The sequence below is a fragment of the Pangasianodon hypophthalmus genome, chromosome 10, assembly GCF_027358585.1.
Source record: "Pangasianodon hypophthalmus isolate fPanHyp1 chromosome 10, fPanHyp1.pri, whole genome shotgun sequence".
Classification (NCBI taxonomy): Eukaryota; Metazoa; Chordata; class Actinopteri; order Siluriformes; family Pangasiidae; genus Pangasianodon; species Pangasianodon hypophthalmus.
In genome coordinates, this window is record NC_069719.1 from 11,725,806 (window position 1) to 11,744,128 (window position 18,323).

General features: G+C 37.1%; 1 protein-coding gene across 2 annotated transcripts in view; it reads left to right on the forward strand.

The window, feature by feature from the left end:
• Positions 1–17,044, forward strand: part of sntg2 (syntrophin, gamma 2) — a 40,428-nt gene extending 23,384 nt beyond the window's left edge. Inside the window, exons 9-17 of one of the 2 annotated variants that reach the window (XM_026934037.3) lie at positions 444–571; positions 4,323–4,452; positions 6,603–6,641; positions 7,271–7,387; positions 8,142–8,213; positions 8,348–8,557; positions 13,652–13,744; positions 14,728–14,838; positions 16,085–17,044. In XM_026934037.3, coding sequence (XP_026789838.1) covers positions 444–571; positions 4,323–4,452; positions 6,603–6,641; positions 7,271–7,387; positions 8,142–8,213; positions 8,348–8,557; positions 13,652–13,744; positions 14,728–14,838; positions 16,085–16,216 — 1,032 coding nt within the window. In that variant the 3' untranslated portion in view covers positions 16,217–17,044. The remainder of the gene's footprint in view (positions 1–443; positions 572–4,322; positions 4,453–6,602; positions 6,642–7,270; positions 7,388–8,141; positions 8,214–8,347; positions 8,558–13,651; positions 13,745–14,727; positions 14,839–16,084) is intronic. The other variant, XM_034308148.2, reaches the window with a different exon arrangement.
• Positions 17,045–18,323: the final 1,279 nt, after the last annotated feature.

Sequence of the window (18,323 nt, forward strand, 5' to 3'; positions counted from 1 at the left end):
CCTAAATTCTTCATAGCCTTAGGCCTAGTCTGGGATTTTGTTATAGCTGTTTTATAACTGAAGGCTGTTTTAATGGTGAGCATGAATAGCCAGCACACGCCAATTTTTTTCAGTCTTTCTTCTCTTATTAATCTTGAAAAGCTTCAGAGATCTCATGCTGTTTGCATATTTGCAGTAAATATATAAAGCGCTGCCCTGCTTTTCAAAGTGTCAAAATGTTCTCATTTAGTAAATACACTAGGATGGTGGTACGGAAAGAAGGCAAGGTTTATTATCTAGAGGCAGCATGCGGCTTCAGTGATGCTACTGAAGCGTGCGACCCAGTTGTTGTTTTGCACTGATCAAAGTGCACTGAAGAGGGGCTAAGATGAACTTCCCCTCCTCTCATGCTCATCGTTTTGCCTGTCTTTCCACTTCTTTTTCCTCTCATTTATTCTATCTAGGCGCCGTCTTCACCCTCCTCACCCTCGGCTAATGAACCAAAGTACGAGAAGCGCTGGCTGGACGCCGTCTCCCTCCCCCTGTCCATGGCTCGAGTCTCTAAACACAAAGCTGGAAGCGATAAATTAAGGTGCGGTAATCCGTCGTGATGCAATTCCAGATCCAACGTGTGGCACAACCTGGCCAGTTTGTTGGTTTTGCAGGCATTTTTCATCTAAGTGAGCGAGTGTTAAGTCCAATATCTATGCAGCGGCATGCTGTGTCTGAAAAGGTCACTGATGCAGATCACAGATAGAGGGGCACCGAGGCTTATAAGAAGTAGCTCTAACTTTGATAGACTGCTGTTGGATTGTAGGAAAACAACACCTTCATTCTACTGATGTAGAACTCACAATCAATTAAGTAGAAAAATAAATATTTAAAATGATTGCATTAAAGTTTTAACATCATAATGTCAATATGTGAAATGTATTCCCCATTCATAATTGGGAATGATGTCTCTGAGTATATTTATATTGTTATCACGAACTAATTTTATTTAGTCTTCACTCACTCCAAAAGTAATCTCTGATTATTATTGCTTTGCTCCAAGCATTTGGTTCTTTGGATGCCTACATTTCTACTGTTTGACACCAAATTGTTGGCTTGAAATTAAAGTGACTTGTGGGCTTCACAAACTTGAATATATACAAGCATATATTATCATGATCAATTATTTATATATAGATTTGCAGTAGCAATGGATAAAGCTTGATGCTATCCATTATTATCTGTTATTATTTCTTATAGGAGGACATTTTTCCCTTCATAAACATTGGATTCTAATCAACAAACCTGTTTTGGAAATTTACCTTTCTACAGAATCCAAATCTAACACACCTGCTCCACATAATCAAGCTACTCAGTTACATGGATCTGGTCTGTTGGATTAGGATGGTGATCACTGCTCCAGGCTATATAATGAATCTTAATCTGTTTTTTTGTACCCTAGCTAGCTTTGGCTTAAATTCTAATATCCATGCAGATTCTCTTGATCACTATTAGTCTGGGAAACCACAAATAGATGTATTAGTTTGCTTCAGATTCTCCTCATACTTTCATTTCCAAACAGTATCCCCAGAAAGAGAGATTCATTGATTTTTATCATTTCAAAACTCCTTTTTGAGGCTGCCTGGAGAGATCACATCACCTTTTTTTTAGACCTGAATTCTTATGCCTTCCCACACCCATTCCCACCCTATTTGTTTCCACTCATTCTGTCGTTCATTCCTCTGTTAGAGCCCTTTCACAATGCATGGCAAAGCCCAATAAAAATGCACTTCTCCTGACTAATGGATTTTTTATTGTGTTCTGTCACTCACACAGACAGTTTCTTGGTTTCAGAGGACTTGACTGCAGCCTCCTGCTAGTTCAAGCAGAACATTACATTCTCCAGGCAATTTCTATCAGAAGCAGACCATGCAGAGAATCGTTCTACTGTACTCATGATCGGTATTAATTTAAATTATGGCACATTGAACAATGATTTTCAGAAGAAAATATGAATATATGAGTCTAATTTAGTGACACATTATGGCATTTGGCTGTGGGAGTATGCAGTATGGCCAAAAATTTCGATCACAATAAAGTTTAAAATTACCATGGCATTGGTATATACTGTATATCATGGTATTATATGATGTCGCTGAAATTTTGTGAACAATGAAAATAGGTTAATTGTACCAAAACCTTTTAAAACTGTACACTATAACTGTGAAGCATTAAACTCGGTCATCGTTCTTAATTTCTTTAATTCCTTGAGGAACAGATACTAAAAATGAATAGCTTGGCTGTGTCGTTCATCCAAAACGTTATCCAAACTTGCTCAGTTTTCTAAGCAAAAAGACCAATATTAGATTAGCTTCAGCTTTATTGTCATTGTGCAAAGTACAAGTACAGAGCCAATGAAATGCAGATTTTCCACATATCCCAGCTTGCTAGGAAGCTGGGGTCAGAGCGCAGGGTCAGCCATGATACAGTGCCCCTGGAGCAGATGTGGGTTTGGGCAGTAGCAGCTTGACATTGCTGGTGCTTGACTGTTCAGCCACCACTGCCCACCACTGCTATGCAAACAATTCACATATTGGGCAGCTCTAGTGCTGTGCATTTCTTCCTGTTTCTGAATGAGCATGAGCTGCATGTATTTATTTTGTGGATGTAGACATTAGTATGCTCTAATAATGAGCAACTTTTGTAGTCAGGGTTAACCATAGATCACAGATTACACAGTCATTGCACTGTAACGTTTCTAATTTCTAGTGATTATCTTGTACCATGCTATTGTCAATTTTTTTTAATGTATTGCACCAAGGCTTTGGAAAATGCTTCTGTATACATGTATGACTTGGGATGACAGTAAAAATCTCTAATCTACTTATTACTATATTAGCTTTTCCCATAAATTTAAATACATATTGACAGTATTTTTGTCTCTATAACACTTCATTACATGGATACTGACTAATGCCAGGACTTTGGAGGCGAGTGTAAAGGAGTGAGAAGTCTTTGAAATAGAGACAGCATTAGTGATTTTGAGCTGCTAAGCAACAGGGTGTACTCATTGTTGCACACAACCAGTGTGGATACCGCAGTATAAAATCATTTATGTTATTATTTTATACTTTTACAGATTTTTTTTCTCTGTGACTTTCAGTATCTTGCTTTGTTGCACCATGCTCTGTGGGGATTATGTATAATACGTTGTTATCTCACGTAAAAATGTTCCATAACAGTAAAATGCATGGACAAAATCTATACATTAAGATGAATTGCAACCGATATAATGCTCACCTCTCATTCATTCATTTGTGTTCAATAACTGTTTTATACTGATCAGTGTCACTGTGGTATAAATTCATACACTCATTCACACCTAGGGGCAATTTTGAGTCACCAGTACTGGCATGGGGATTTGAGAGGAAACCAGATAACCCTATTTATTTAACTGTATATTGAATATTATATAATTGTATATAATTTCTAATTAACAATCCTACAAATACAGTTTAGAGTAGCATCCAGTTAAGCAAGCAGGAAGAGCCATTTTGGTCATTGCTTCTGAATCTTCTGAATGTTCATGTTTTTTTTTTTTTTTTTTGGCCTTCTTAGGTTACATTATTAAAAATACATATTTTACTTTTGAGAGTTCATTCTCTCAATTCTTGAAGACCATCATGATAAATGCAATTGCTCAACCATCATACAAATGCGTTATGCCACTATATTCACAGTCACTTCACCTTCTGTTGAATACAACTGACAGCCGTCATTAAACAGTCAGTCCACCAAATCAAAAAGTAATTCATCTATACCAGGTCGCAAACACACATAAATGAAATGTCAAAGCCATCACATTAGATGTAGTTGGTGACAAGACTACCATATAATATATATATTTTTTTAATGAACACATTTCAGTTCAATAAAACATGCTAGTAGAAGCTTAATAGAAATTAACCGCCATATCTGAACATATTTCATAGTGACTGTTTTATCCAAAAAGTGTAAAACAAATTAAATATTACCCTTCTATACTTCTGAGAAATGATCTGAATTCTGGTAATTACTATAACTATTTATTTATGCACATGGCATGTAACATTTTATTTAATTGTCTTAATTGCCTTAAAAAAATTTATTACTGTGGTATCTGTGCTCATCTTATATGCCACATTATCATCTGCCTACTTATGGCTGTAACTCAATTTGCTACAGAGACCTGCTCATCTGAGGCCAATGGATTTTTCTGTGCTTTATATTAGCAAATAGACTCAATTCCACTCTTTCCCCCACTCTCTCTTTCCCCACATCTCTCTCTCTCTCTCTCTCTCTCATCCAACCAGGTCAAACAGTTTTGAAGTATTTGCCTTAGATGGAGCATGCACCAACGTTCTACAGTTTTGCACAGCAGCAGAAAGTACAGATTGGCTTCAAGCAATATCAACCAATATTAATGATCTGACCCAGGAGTGTGTGAGTATTATGTATCAAAACACTGATGAGTATGCTTATTGAATAGTGAAAGTCTGCATGAATATGCTCTTCCCTGAAAATATTAGTATTAGACACTGGAAGCTCAGATAGGTGAATATAACACACAAGACAATTACAGCTAATGCTCTTTCTCCACCCACTGGCATGGGGTAGAGGCTGGTGATGAGAGAAATTGTTGATTATAGCAGACAGAACAGGTAAAAGCAGCCCATTATTCTGTTTGTGCTGAACCTTAGACACAGGAAGTGAGCAATAACATTGAAAGGGCAAAATTTCAACATCACGGTCAGTTCTGTGCAGTACCCTTTTAGTGCACCTAGAAAGCAGAAATGCCAGCATTCCCACAAATAATACACAGTTCCATTGCATATAAACTTTATTTTCTGCCCTGTTTTTCATAATCTTGTGTGCTTGTGCCGAATTCCCCTGTTGCAAGTGTTCAAAACCAAGAACTAAAATCCTACAAGAATGTTGCCTAATGATCTCATTTCCTGTGTAGCGTGTTAATTAGAGCACTGATGATCTAGTGGGCCTTTTCTATAGCCGAGCTCAAACATGTTCTGATTTACTGCCACACAGCTGCCTGGCTTACATGCAATTACTGCCCTTACGTCAGCTAATTATGGATCCAGACACTGATTGCTAAATGTTCAATTAAGTGATGATTGTATGTGCGAGTGGGAAACGGAACTCTGACTTTTATTGTGGTGACCTATAACCCATAAATAGAGTGTATGAAGCTTGGCTTGTCACTTATGGCTTTGTGGGATTAGGAAGAGGTTACTGACAGGTCCTGACCAGCAGTCCAGTGTTGCTGAGGTTATTACATGAGAAATTAGCTTTGTCTTTGTTTACGAGCTTCTGTCAATTATTTTTTGAACCCATTTTTTGTTACTCATTAACAAAAGATGGGATGGGGTGAATCAGACAGGTTTTAGAGTTGCAAAAGTTTTTCAGTTGAACAGTGTACAAGATTTTATGAGACTAGAAAAATTCTGTGCTCTATCCATTTTTTTTTTTAAAGCTCCAGGCTTTTTTCCTACCTCCTACCAAAATTGTTTGATTGCAGTGTATGGTAGATTCTCCACAAAGCAGACTTTTTAATCAGCTAGCTAAAAGCTGACCCTCCTCTGTAATAGATCATCTGAACAGCACCGAATGTGTTGGATACTACAAGCCTATTTACTAAGGAATGAAACACAGTTTATAGGAAAATAAGCAACAACGAGGAGTTTGATGTGGCATGATGCAGAATAGGCTTACAGTAACTACCCCAAATATTATTTTCCAGCAACAGCATGCACCAAACTGTTTTATTCCACTTGTGCCAAAGCAATTTGCCAATTATTACAATTTTGACTTTATTAATGAATGATATGTCATGCTTTCTGTCAGTTTTTAGTTACATTTAATGTGGTGGAATGTCCGAGAGACAAATCAGTTCCTGTTATTCTGTTATGTTGTAGTTGTTCCCTCACTCATTTATTATTAGCCTTAGATTTGTTACTTTTAAAAAATATATAATATATTAGAACAAACACATTAATGTAAACCTGTGATTTTAATTCCGGCTGGCACTATTGTCAGAGCTGCTGCTATAGAAAATAACAGTATTATAGAATCGTCATCAACTTCTGACCAATCAGATTTGAGAATTTATACCACTGCTGTGGTATAAAGAGAGATATTGAATTGGAGGAACATGGAGAAGGTTATCTTCATTTGGTGTCTTCTCTGAGAAAACTCTTTGTTTGGCTGCACTTCAATGCAAAGAATCTAGATTAAGGGCTGATTTCCCTGACATGGTAAGACCCGAGTAACTGTATACTTAACTATATGCATCAAATGATAAAATCATATGATAAAATGAGCAGGGCCAAACTTATGAATAATATAACAGCATTTTCTTTTGTTAATGATATGATATAACTCATTAAACTTTAAGAATTCTTTGTAACTACATAATCTTTCCTGTTATTTTTATTGTAGTTAATGAATATTTAATAGTAGTTACTGATCAGTATGCATTAAATTGAATAACAGTGTAATGAGATCAGAGTTTAAGCTTAGATTCATAATCACAGCTTCATAATAATGAGATGAACTGTAAAAATGTTTCCTTTTTTCAGATAAAAACTGCAAACAAATACTATTCTCCTGATGAGCAGGTATGCCTTTATTACTGTGTGCTTCTACTTATTCTCTCCATATTCAAAGTGTTCTACATGTGGGTCAAAGACAAGAAAATAGTTCATCTTGCACTGTAGCACCCCTAGCATTCATAAAAATGCTTTCAAGCATTAAAACCTATGATGTTAGAATAGTACATATAGTAATAATGTGCACCATTATTCTGATTAACAGTTTTGCTCTTTAGAACCTTCTCTCTTAATGTGTAATTTGGTTCTGTGAAGTAGAGTGCGATGATATGATATTCCTGTGTATGACTTTGTTTTTTTAAATATGATTCATGGAATCACAAAAAAAAAGAAATCACCCTCACATTATGACATATATCATCAAGGGAGAAAAAGGCTCATACCGATCAAATTTGTCTCTTTCATTCTATGTTCAGTTATTATTTGAGTTTTAGCTGTATTGTTACAATTACATAGGCATCTGTGAATATAATATTATTTGCAGTTGCTTATAAAAAATCAACCTTATATACAGTATGCACTAGAAGTCAATGGCTGGTAGTGGAAAATGCTGATGTATGTGCAGTGCTTGATGTGCGAAACTCTTTCTACAGTTTGTGGGAAATTGATTTTCAGCCTGCAAATGTTTCTCTGTGCAGATCATCCATATGGGTTGGGTGTGTGAGCACCTCCACAGGAGTGATGCCAACCAGGTTCAAAGCTACAAGTTCCTGGCATTGAAAGGCTCCTCTCTCTACATTCTCAGGGGCCCTCCTGTAAGTCCATAACTCTGTGAAGTAAAAGTCCAAACACTTTCTGCACCAATTATAAATCATAAAGAGTAGAGTACAACCCCACCCAAGGACACTTTTAAGCCAAGGGGATAGGGTAGTCAATCTTGTGCTTGGCTACGTTCCTTCCATAAACATCTTTTAGGCAGCTCTGGTCCTTTGCAGATGTCAGCGCATCCTTCATAGTCATATATAATGAGTCCATTAGTTTTAATGGATTGTACAGAAGAAAAGCTATTACCACCACTCGTAATAGGACATAAGTTATTTGTGACAAATGTTTTATCATTTCATTTCTTCCACTGAAATGCAGCTCATTTGAGTTCTAAAACTCTCTGCTGCAGTAATACAGTGACAATACTTTGACTTAGTAAATAATTATGTTTTAGATTTATTATTAACAGTGGCATAGATGATCAACATGTGGATGGATCTGGATAATGAAAAACAGTTTATTTATTGTATAAGTTCAGTGATAAATCAGTATATCTGTGTCAGTTCAGCACTTGGTACACACTCAGAATAAATTGTTATGTAAGTGTTTCAGCTCTGTGGGTCATGCAGAAGCATATTGAACAGATATGCAAATTTGCAGATAAGATTTGCTGAGCTACAGTTCCACAGAATATCAAAAATGGTCTAAAACTGAAATTGCTAAGCACCTCAGTGCGGAGTTTTCTTTCACTGTACTGTGAATGTTGTATAAGAACACTCAGTGCAATGTTGCTTTTTTCCCCAGGCTGGTGCATCAGAATGGGCTCAAGCTGAGGCCACTTTTAACCTCTGTGAGGTTCTCTTTAAGGTTCATAAGGTAAAGTTCTGTGTTTATTATTAGCATTTTATGCCAGCAGCAGTATGTGCTAATGGCTGTTCTGCTCATGAGCAACAGGGTCACCATAAATGATCATGTAGTGTATAATGAGTTGGCCGTGTTTCTCTGTATAGCTGTGGATAGCTGAGGACTGCTGGATTCAACCGAAGCTGTGCGTGGGCCTGCAGCAGGACTGTGAGCTGCGGGACAGCGAGGGGTTCAGCTTTAGTGTGTTGGTGGGTCATGGGCAGAGCTACTGCTTCAGTGTGGAGCTGGGTACAGAGCTGGCACTCTGGGAAAAAGCCTTCCAGAGAGCCGTCTTCATGGAGGTGCAGAGAACAGGGGTGAGTGCCATGGATTCTGTGGAAAGAAATCTCAAGCTGGTGTTTAATGATATGTATTTTCTATAGATGCTTGGCAACTTTATAATGTCTGAACGTCTGAAACAAACAGAAAGCTGGCATTATTAAATAGACCTTGAGGGTAAGAGATAAAGTCATTCTTCTGTATAAAAAGAGTGTGGCTGCATACATGGACAGTAAATAAATATATTTTTTTAATTCTATACTCTAAATGTAATATGGGGACGTTCTGATCCAATACTGAATTTTGGCTTGAAACACTATCATGCTGGAATTTTCCGATCGAATTCTGATCATCTTTTATTCGATAGTGTATTATGGTGACTGCCACGACATAGATCTTGTGTGTGTTCTCGAGTATTCACAAATAAAACCAGTGATTGACAGACAAATAATAAATGTGTAAATGAACTTTTTTTTTGCTTCATCAAATACAAAAGTACCAATAAACAAAACGTAAATTCTTCAAAAAATAAAATAAAGCCATACTCTTCATTTATTGTGCAGTCTAGGTGTATTTTTTTTTTAAATTCATTACCCCATATTAGCTCAACAAAATACACTTAGCACACGTGACCACAGTGAAGTTGCTTTACAGACACTGCTGTATATGCTGCTATAAAAGACTACAATATAATAGGAATATTTCAAAATGCCTTGTTACCTCTTTTAACTCTACTACTTCTACGCTGCTACTGCTACATGATAACCTAGTAGTTAAATCATTTATTAGCAAAATACTGTTTTATGAGGAAATGTTTATTGCATATCATCAAATGATAGCTCATCATATCAAACATTAAAAAAAGGCATAGTGTACATTATAAGTAGGCCAGTTATTACATAATAATCTAATCACAATTAGAATGAACCATTTTTTCATGTAACACAATAATATGTATTTCAGTTGTAACTTAGTCACACTTCTTAAATCTTGTTATAGACTTGCATGAATAAAGAAAACTAAACTTTTGCAGCAATACACTGTTTATTATTCAATAACCTGTTTGTGTGTTTTGGTAATAATTTATATATTGAAATTATTATCTGTGCTAATTTACTTGGATGTTGATAAATGTCTGTTTATGTGTATACCTATCAAAATTGTGACAGATATAATTATAGTGTGGCCTAGTAATTCACTGATGAATCTAGCCAATAATTAAATATTAAGTTTTTTCCCCTAATTTATATGGTATGTCATGCTGTTTTAGGTACAGTGACCTCTTAACATGAAAACATTTGTATTACCATTCCACAACACAATCACTCAGAATAAATGATACAGTTAGTTTTTCATTTACAAGTGAACCATTGCTTTTAATTATCCTGGCAGTCCAGAACAGAAGTGTGGAACTGGAGGCAAGCCTGCTTTCCCCCTGTGATTTGTTCCTTTTTGAACATTATTATTGCTTTAATTAAATTTCACTAAAGAAACTGTTTTGTAAGACTTACCCTCACTGAGCCGTTAAATTGCCTCTGCTGCACAAAGGCTGGCAGCATCATTGGTTTACTGACAAACTCCAGCAGGATAACTTTTGTAAAGTGTGAGCTACCTTAAGTTCGGAGGTGAAGGATGTAATCCTTAATCATTCATTAAGGCCAGGGAAGGTCAAACACATAACTTTCTATAGCTCAAAGCATAGACTGCACGCTTAAATTAATTGATGATAGTAAACATTCCACACTGTATAGAATGTATAGAACTCCTGGTCAAACCTTTGCTGAATGGATAATTGGCATCTCTTTCACATCATGTCATTCTACAAGACGTGAATAACTGGGCATACAGAACTACAATGTTGGAACTCATACACTGCTCGTGGAAGAGTATACGGTGGGATTCTAGCATTAACAGTCTTTTACTGAGATATCACAGAGCTCACGTGTACAATAATGAATGGTCTTTTCTTTTCCCAGGCTTTAGATGATAGCCACTTAAGCTGTCTAGCAAACCAGCACATAGCACTTATGTGCTGTAAAACCTAACATCTTAATGTGTTATGAGAACATAAATTGAAAATTATTTCAAACTAGCCAACCAAGCTGCATATTATCATGGTTTGTTTTCATCCAAATTCATCCAGGCATGCTTATTAAAGTACATCTTCAGATGTCAGGTCAAGGATTTAAAAAATGGCCAGCAGTGGTTGATATAATATTCCTTATTCTCAGAATAGAAATAGAGGTTGAGAAAAGGCAGCTTGAAGCCTGAGGGCCATGATACTTGGTACCCTTAACTAGAGACATTTATAAATAATACAGAGGAAAGAAGCTGTCAGAAAAGATTAAAATCCATATAAAACAGCACAAACACAAATACAGCATGTGTAAACCCTTCCATATTCCTTGCTGTGGTTCTGCAGTAATGTTCTTTACAAACCCCAAGAGATTGTCTGCCTCCTTCTCTGTAAAATGGTGGTTTTTTTTTTTTTTTAGCTTGGTAGATCTGTAAGACGGCAACACTAGAGGTTTGTGAAAGAGCATGACAGTTATAATAATCACATTATGTTCTGTGGGGTTTTCAAGTGGTGGAGTCACAGTGAGTTCAGGGGCATGATTCCTCCAAGTTCTCATTCCTTCCCCTTTAATTGTGTGAATAGATCCCAAGACAAGCTCCTAAGTGAAGCAGTTGAAAAGTTCACATTAGATTTAAAAGTAGAATGAGGTAGAAGCTGCTCTTTCAGAATGTATTAACTGAGATTAAAGACTTGGTGCCCTTAATCCAACCAACAAAATCCCTGTTATCAGTATGCAAAACTGGAGTCTTCAGTGGTCCAGCTGCATGTAGTGTACTTATTTGGATATAAATATGTTTAAGGACTTCATTATACAATGTGTGAGGCTGCTTTGTAAACCTACCACTTTCATCATGTCACAAACATGTTTATTGGGCGTAATTAATTAGGATTTTACTGCTTGATTTCATGGCTGAGTTAAAGAGCAAAGTTAAAGCTCCATGTGGTTTGGTTTCTGCCAGTCATCAGAGCTACATGAGTTGTTGATGAGTTTATTCTGCATGTGTGAGCATGCCCAGTGTGAGGATTATCCCTAGGTATTTTGCAGAAAAGGCTTGCATGTGGCTAGCTCATTGCTTTAAACAAAATGGAAAGAGCAGAAGGAGGAAAAAAGGCACCCAGGCTTATTGTTGTAAACTTGAGGCATTGTCCTATGAGGGGCTAGTGAATGTGATGGAGAATTTCAATTAGTGAGTTATCCTCTGTTCTCCAGCCAATTAGTGAAACCTCCTGTGGTCTGTAATAAGTGCTTAGCAGTTCATATACAGCTTGGGCTGCAATTCAAAAAGGTACAGTGTGAAATAAACATGAGCAGCAAGGGGAAAAAAAAGACCTTTGGGTCTTTGTCCAGTTCATTTAAACATGATGCGCTTGATGGTTTTAAGGTCAGCGTGTTACACAAAAGGTCATTCAGCTGTATTGTTTTCTGTCACCACTGAAGTCAGATGAGGTTCAGGTGCTCTATAGTTATTGCAGCAACAAATATGCATGGCTCCTAGTTTTCAGCATTAAGAAGACAGTCAGTGTTTTCAAACAGGGCTGATCAGATCTAAGCTTCAGTCAAGCTGACGGGTAGATCCTAAAGCGCTCCTCGCTATGTGTTTTCTGAATTCCCGTAGGAAGCTCTCCAATTAGCTCTGTATAGTCTGCACTTTACATGTCACAGACGGTGCTCACACAAGGCGACATCATGCTTTTCCTGTCAGATGAATGTCTCTTGCCTCATAAAGCATGGCAATGTGTCTGGCAATGAACCCCATTTCAGTTTTTGCTGACGGGCACTGCGATCAAGGCCATTAGCACTCCATCCCTGTGCAAAGGGAAACATGCACATAAAGTGCACCAAAATCTGGCAGGCATTACAAGATGCCAGATTTAAGGATGCTAACATGCATCTACTGATGGAAATGTAGGTGTTCTGACATTCAAGATGATTGCTTTCCATTTGCAAGGGAATAAAACCATTGGGGTGGGGAGTGTCAAATATGCAGCAGCAGAGAGCTACAAGGTGCTGCCGAAAAGGTTCCTGTAGTGGACAAATGCTTTCAGAGAACTGCATCTATATTAGAGTTTACAAAGCCATTGGCTATGTGACATATGCTTTATAGCTATTAAATGAAAAGTAACAGGGGCCCAGGAGATAATGTGTGATAAAGCCAGCATGAACTGACATACATTCCATATTAGTCAGTGATATGGAACAACATCAAGAAGTGATGGCTTGTAAATTTTAATGGCTTCACTTTAAATGCAACAGATTTGTTTCTGTTACAGGATGACCAGAGCACTGAGTGACCATAAAATCTCCACAGCTGACACCTAATTGACCGAACCTGGCCACTAACACCATAGTCACAAATTTCATGCATACAAATGTTTCCTCTCAGTGGAGGATGTGATGGTCATTTAGAAACCGAAGTCAGCAGCAACTCAGTAGCAGCACAGCTACAGCGATAAAAAGTGCTTATAGAATCCGAACACGATGCATATTAATCATTTTGGCTAAACACAAATGCCTATTTCTCTGACTACAGTAATTATGGAGTGAGATGTTATTAGTCAACAAAAGAAGAAGAAACATGGTTATCAGGGTTTTCACTACTATCTTCAGTCCGTTTGCTTTCATTCTCATTAACACGTCGCTCATGATTTTGCTGGAATGCAAGAGAAATGTCTCAAATAAGACAACACCCTCTGGCAATGTGTCCTCTAAGACAGATTATAACTAAATTGTTCAGTAAGAACAATAACTAAATCGTTCTCTATTGACTTCATAATATATTCATTAGATTTCAAACCCGTTGATTTTTCTCATTCCCCTCTCTGCTAAAGAGACAAGCGCTGGGCAGCTGTTGCCATGGCGACTGAAGTCTACCTGTCCTCTTCCTGGGGAAAGTGACAAATATTCACCTATTTACATCAGCATGAATGAAACAGTTAGATAATATGGGCAGGCAGTAATGACCTAGTGCACTGAAGTGCCTGATTGATATGTTGTGTTTCTAATTTTCATTTCAAATGCTTAACATTAACTGCTAACTTCTTTTTCACTTCATAGTCAAAAACCTACATGTGCAGTAGCCAAGGAAAAATACTGTGCTTTACAGTCGACTTTGAATCCGGCTTCTCCTGCTCTGAGAGCATTTCAAAGGTAATAAGGACTAAAAATATGCTGGTCATGACTCCATCTTTACTCTTGGTGACACAGGCCTGTGTGCTACTGGAGGGTTTAACATGTGCTAATTTTGGCCCATAAGGCAGGAGATAGTTCAGAGCCTTCAAAGCTTCCATAGCCATCAGCTTGTGCTGAGAGTCTAATTAAAATACATTTCCAGGCAATTTTAGCCTTATTATCAAAACATGGTTGGATGAAATGACTCATTATTAGATCTGGATTATTATAAGCTTGACTTATAAACCAGTCTGAATATTATTGGCCTATACAAGGCTGACAGGCTGTTCTAAATCTGGCCTGCATTGTTAATGGTTTGAAACTAATTTGCATTGGAGTGAGTGTGTGTTAGCTGATTGGTTTTGCTCTATAAGGCGGCCACAATGACTGGCGATGACGAATATGCAAACGAGGCCCGATCAGGCTTTTCAGCAGCTCTTAATGAGCTGCTTTCACTACAGACTCCAGCTGTCCATCTTTGTTTAGGACATAGAAGAGCTCTATGCTCATGGGCTGGTACATCAGTCCATTTGCAGAGTCCCTCTATATGAGCCAGGCAATTAATACAATCCATTTTGAAAAATAAAACAAGGATGTGGAGTGAAAAATGGCCACGAATACAGTAAGCATCCAGTGCCAGCCGATGCAATCATAAGTACATATTTATTCAGCATATGACATCAACATATTACTGCCTGAAGAGTAAACAAACATCACCTTTATCCTTTTCAGCTGTTCTTCTGTTCTTGATTAATGGCTTCCTAGAACCGAATATACAATCCCACACAGTCATAGATAGATTTTGTTGTATTTATACAGGAGGAACTGGGGTAGGGAAGCCTTTCTGAAATGGCAGTTCAATATCCTGCAAACAAATTCCAAGACATTTGTCAACTTTAACTTAGCTTTAGCGTTTCGACCTGTCTGCTTTATTTGATTTATTCTGGTCTTGACTTCCACAGAAAGTCATTTGGAGATATAAATTTTCCCAACTGAAGGGTTCCTCAGATGATGGAAAGACAAGAGTAAAACTTTTATTTAAAAATTCAGAAAACCAACAGATAGAAATGAGGGTAAGTCTTGTATTTGCAGTCCATTAATGCAATCTGTGCCCTCAGACCTGTAGGATTTCAAATGACTTTTTTAAAAAAGTGCAAAATTTCTGGTCAAGAATGAAGTATGATTATTCATAATTTTTATCATTCTTTAGCAGATGAGAATTAGATGGCTTGTTAAATATTGTTAAACATCTCGACTCATGGGGTGCCCTTGCTGGTAAACAGAGAACAGAGAAAATGTTGGACTTTTACTGTTTACTGTGCATTACTGTGGAATCACCTAAAATCCACCATCCAGCTGATTTTTCACAATTGCCACTGCTGGCAAGCAGTTCCTGACTACACAGCCGATGTTATTACACGTACATGTACTCCCCTTAAACCTGAAATTGTGGAAATGCTTGTCTTCCTGTCTTTTTGTAGGATATTGGTTCTAGACAATTAAATTGTTTATTGTGATTTTTTTTAAATGGTAAAGTGCAAGCAGGGAAAAATCAATATTGCACAAGCCTAGCATGTGCGGTTTGTGGCAGATGTTACAGCTGAGCAACACTAAACCTGTGGCTGAAAGAAGAAGTTTATGATCATAAACTGCTGTTGAAGCACATTATCAGTATCTTAAGGGATCAATAATGTTCAAGTTCTACTATGTTCTACTATATGTAGAGGTTGAGAGTCAAACCTCTGCTGGGCCTGAGCAATAAGAACCAAACACAACAGTTTTGTGGCATCAGAGCTGAAACCTGAGGTACATTCAATTTAACTAACACAGTTAAAAAGATAGAACCCTCTGTTTCTGTAGTGACCATCCAATTTTGGTGTCACTGACACTTTAGGATGTGATGAGGCTCAGTATCTGTTTTTATATAAATGTCTCTGAAGTGAGCTTTATTGCTATGACGGCACCGATGTCCGCTGAGCCTTTCAGGTTGTTCATACCCTCTCCAGCTAATGATAAAATGGTCACTTTTTCATATTTTGGTTTTCACACCCTTGAATGTCAAAGTTCTGTCATTTAAGATTAGTTAGCGTTAGTATTTTTCAATTTTTTAATACTTCACCAGAAATTTTGCACATATACATATAAGGAATATTGTGGGAATATGTGGATAATTAAAATATTTACTAAAAATGATCTCAATCTGCAGTACATTACATGCATCCCATTGTAATTGATCCTAGAAAGTAAACCTTGGTTTAATACGTAAAATGGTATTTTTGAAGATCTGTTGACTTTCTCTCTTTTCATTGACCTAATCAGGAGCTGGAGTTTGCTAACCTGACAGCTGTTCTTCACTGTATCCACTCCTTCATCGCTGCCAAAGTGGCCTCAGTGGATCCACTCTTTGTCAACAATCAAAGCATCACACGAAAGTACATGTACAACAGCTAGAAACACAAGTGTTGTAGGCAACATGTACCATCTCGTCTGTGGTTTCATCTACTATTTTATGCACAATATCTATGAATATATCTAGTTCTTGTTATTTTTGTATGACTCTTCTAAACTAAAATGTTAAAGAAAAAGAACTTTTGGATTAGATGATATTTTGACATGCACTGATTAATGGTTTGGTACTTGATTATCCTGTCTTCACTGGTCTGCTTAAAATGAATTCATGTTGATCATGTAGCAAAGCAAATGTTCACATGTAGTACATGGCATTATGGGTTTGTAAATGCATGCATTGCATTTAACACTTTACAGACCATTACGGGTGAACCTTGGAAGAAGTTAATTCTGTAATATGAACTTCTGTCCTTGTGTCTTTATCTGAAGTTATTGACCGATGATTATGATTATCCCTAAATCAGTGTACAGGTTCAACTGTAAAAATATTTTTTTCATGATTGCAATCTCCATTATTATACTTCGATCTTGTTTTATCAATCTGCTGCACAATAACTGCAACAAAGCCTCAACTTTTAGCAACTTTTAGCATGAACTGAAAGTCACATAATTTTGTATTGAAGTGTCCATGATTTTCACATTTTCAATCTAAAATTCCTTAACAATAACACATTTCACAGATTTGTAGTATAGCCGTTTGATTAAATAGTAATTAGATCATGTAAGGTCGCCAACTACCTTCATACAAAAGTTTCTTTCTCTTTCTAATCTGTGATCAAATTGAAGGCCCATAATTTGCCACATTGTTCTGTATGGTGTTATTCAGTACCTTTCCAAATAAAGGAGCAGTTAATTAACTGTTGACAAAAAGGTGTATGATCTCTTTTGTGCCCAGATCTCTTTTGTGTCCAGAGTACTGATAAAACTTTTAGATGTTTAAAACTGACAGGTCTCTTTGTACTGTCTCTGCTCATTGTTCATTGCTATGCTGATAATTAGTGCAATTACAGAAGATAAACACTAATGTCCCATGCAGTGTGAAATTAAAACTAGGCTACATTAATTGTTCTGCCTCTGAACTGACTCTGAATTTCTGCAAAATAATGTACATCATTTTAAAAAAATTTAGTTTAATTGATCCTATTTCTTAGATTTTAGTTGGCATTACAAGCTCGGAACAAAAGGACCATCTGAAGCACTTTAGAGTGAAGCAGAACAGTGAATTCTAAAGTAGCAGCGCTCAGTTCTATTCAACTCCTGCAGACTACTGGGCAAAAGGAAGACAACTACTTGAAACTGAAATTTTCTGAATAGAAGAAGGCTTAAAGCTGTGTTAAAATAAAACAGCATTTTTAATTTGCATTACAACCTCAAAAGAGATGACAAGACCTTGCTAGGTGGAGCACTTCAACACGAGTGCCTTACTGTTAAATTATGCACACGCCTTCACACAGGAAACATTCCTGACTGAGGTGCTTGTAATGCAGTGCTCAGGCTTTATGTCACATGATGCAAGTTACGTGAAGTTAATGTGCACAAGATGATGCAGAATAATCACAGTTCCAGTTACCTTCAACAACAGCTAAACAGGGATGTGAACAGTTGGATTTCTTAAATCTCTTCAAGGGCTTCGATATTAGGTGTGTGTGAGGTTGGATGGATTCATGCAGGGGTGGAAAATGCATTTAAAGTACCCATTATAAGTCATGTAGGTCTCTTCTTCTTGCATCCAGCCAAAGACTCTATGCTATACATCAGTCAAATGGCCTCGGTTTAGCATTCAGTCATTTCAGTTTAGCATCCAATCAAGTTCATCAGTGTAGAAAAACTATCAAGAATTGTACCAACTTGTCATCTGTGGTGATCCTCTCATGTTACATGATGTAGTTAGTGCTATAGCTATCCATATGCATCCAAAGATGGATAACCAGACTGTAGTGTTGACCTTGAGGATGAACACCTGTAGCCCTACCCGCTCTCAGTAAATTGCTTCAATATGCTGTTGTAAGCAAAGACTTGTATAAAATGAGGCATGTCCTTGTCTCCCTGGAAGGCATGAATGGCATCTACTGTAATTTGAAAAAGCATGTTGATGTAAGTTGTGCTAATATATGCTAACATTAACTGGCTTTATTTAACTAGCTTAGCC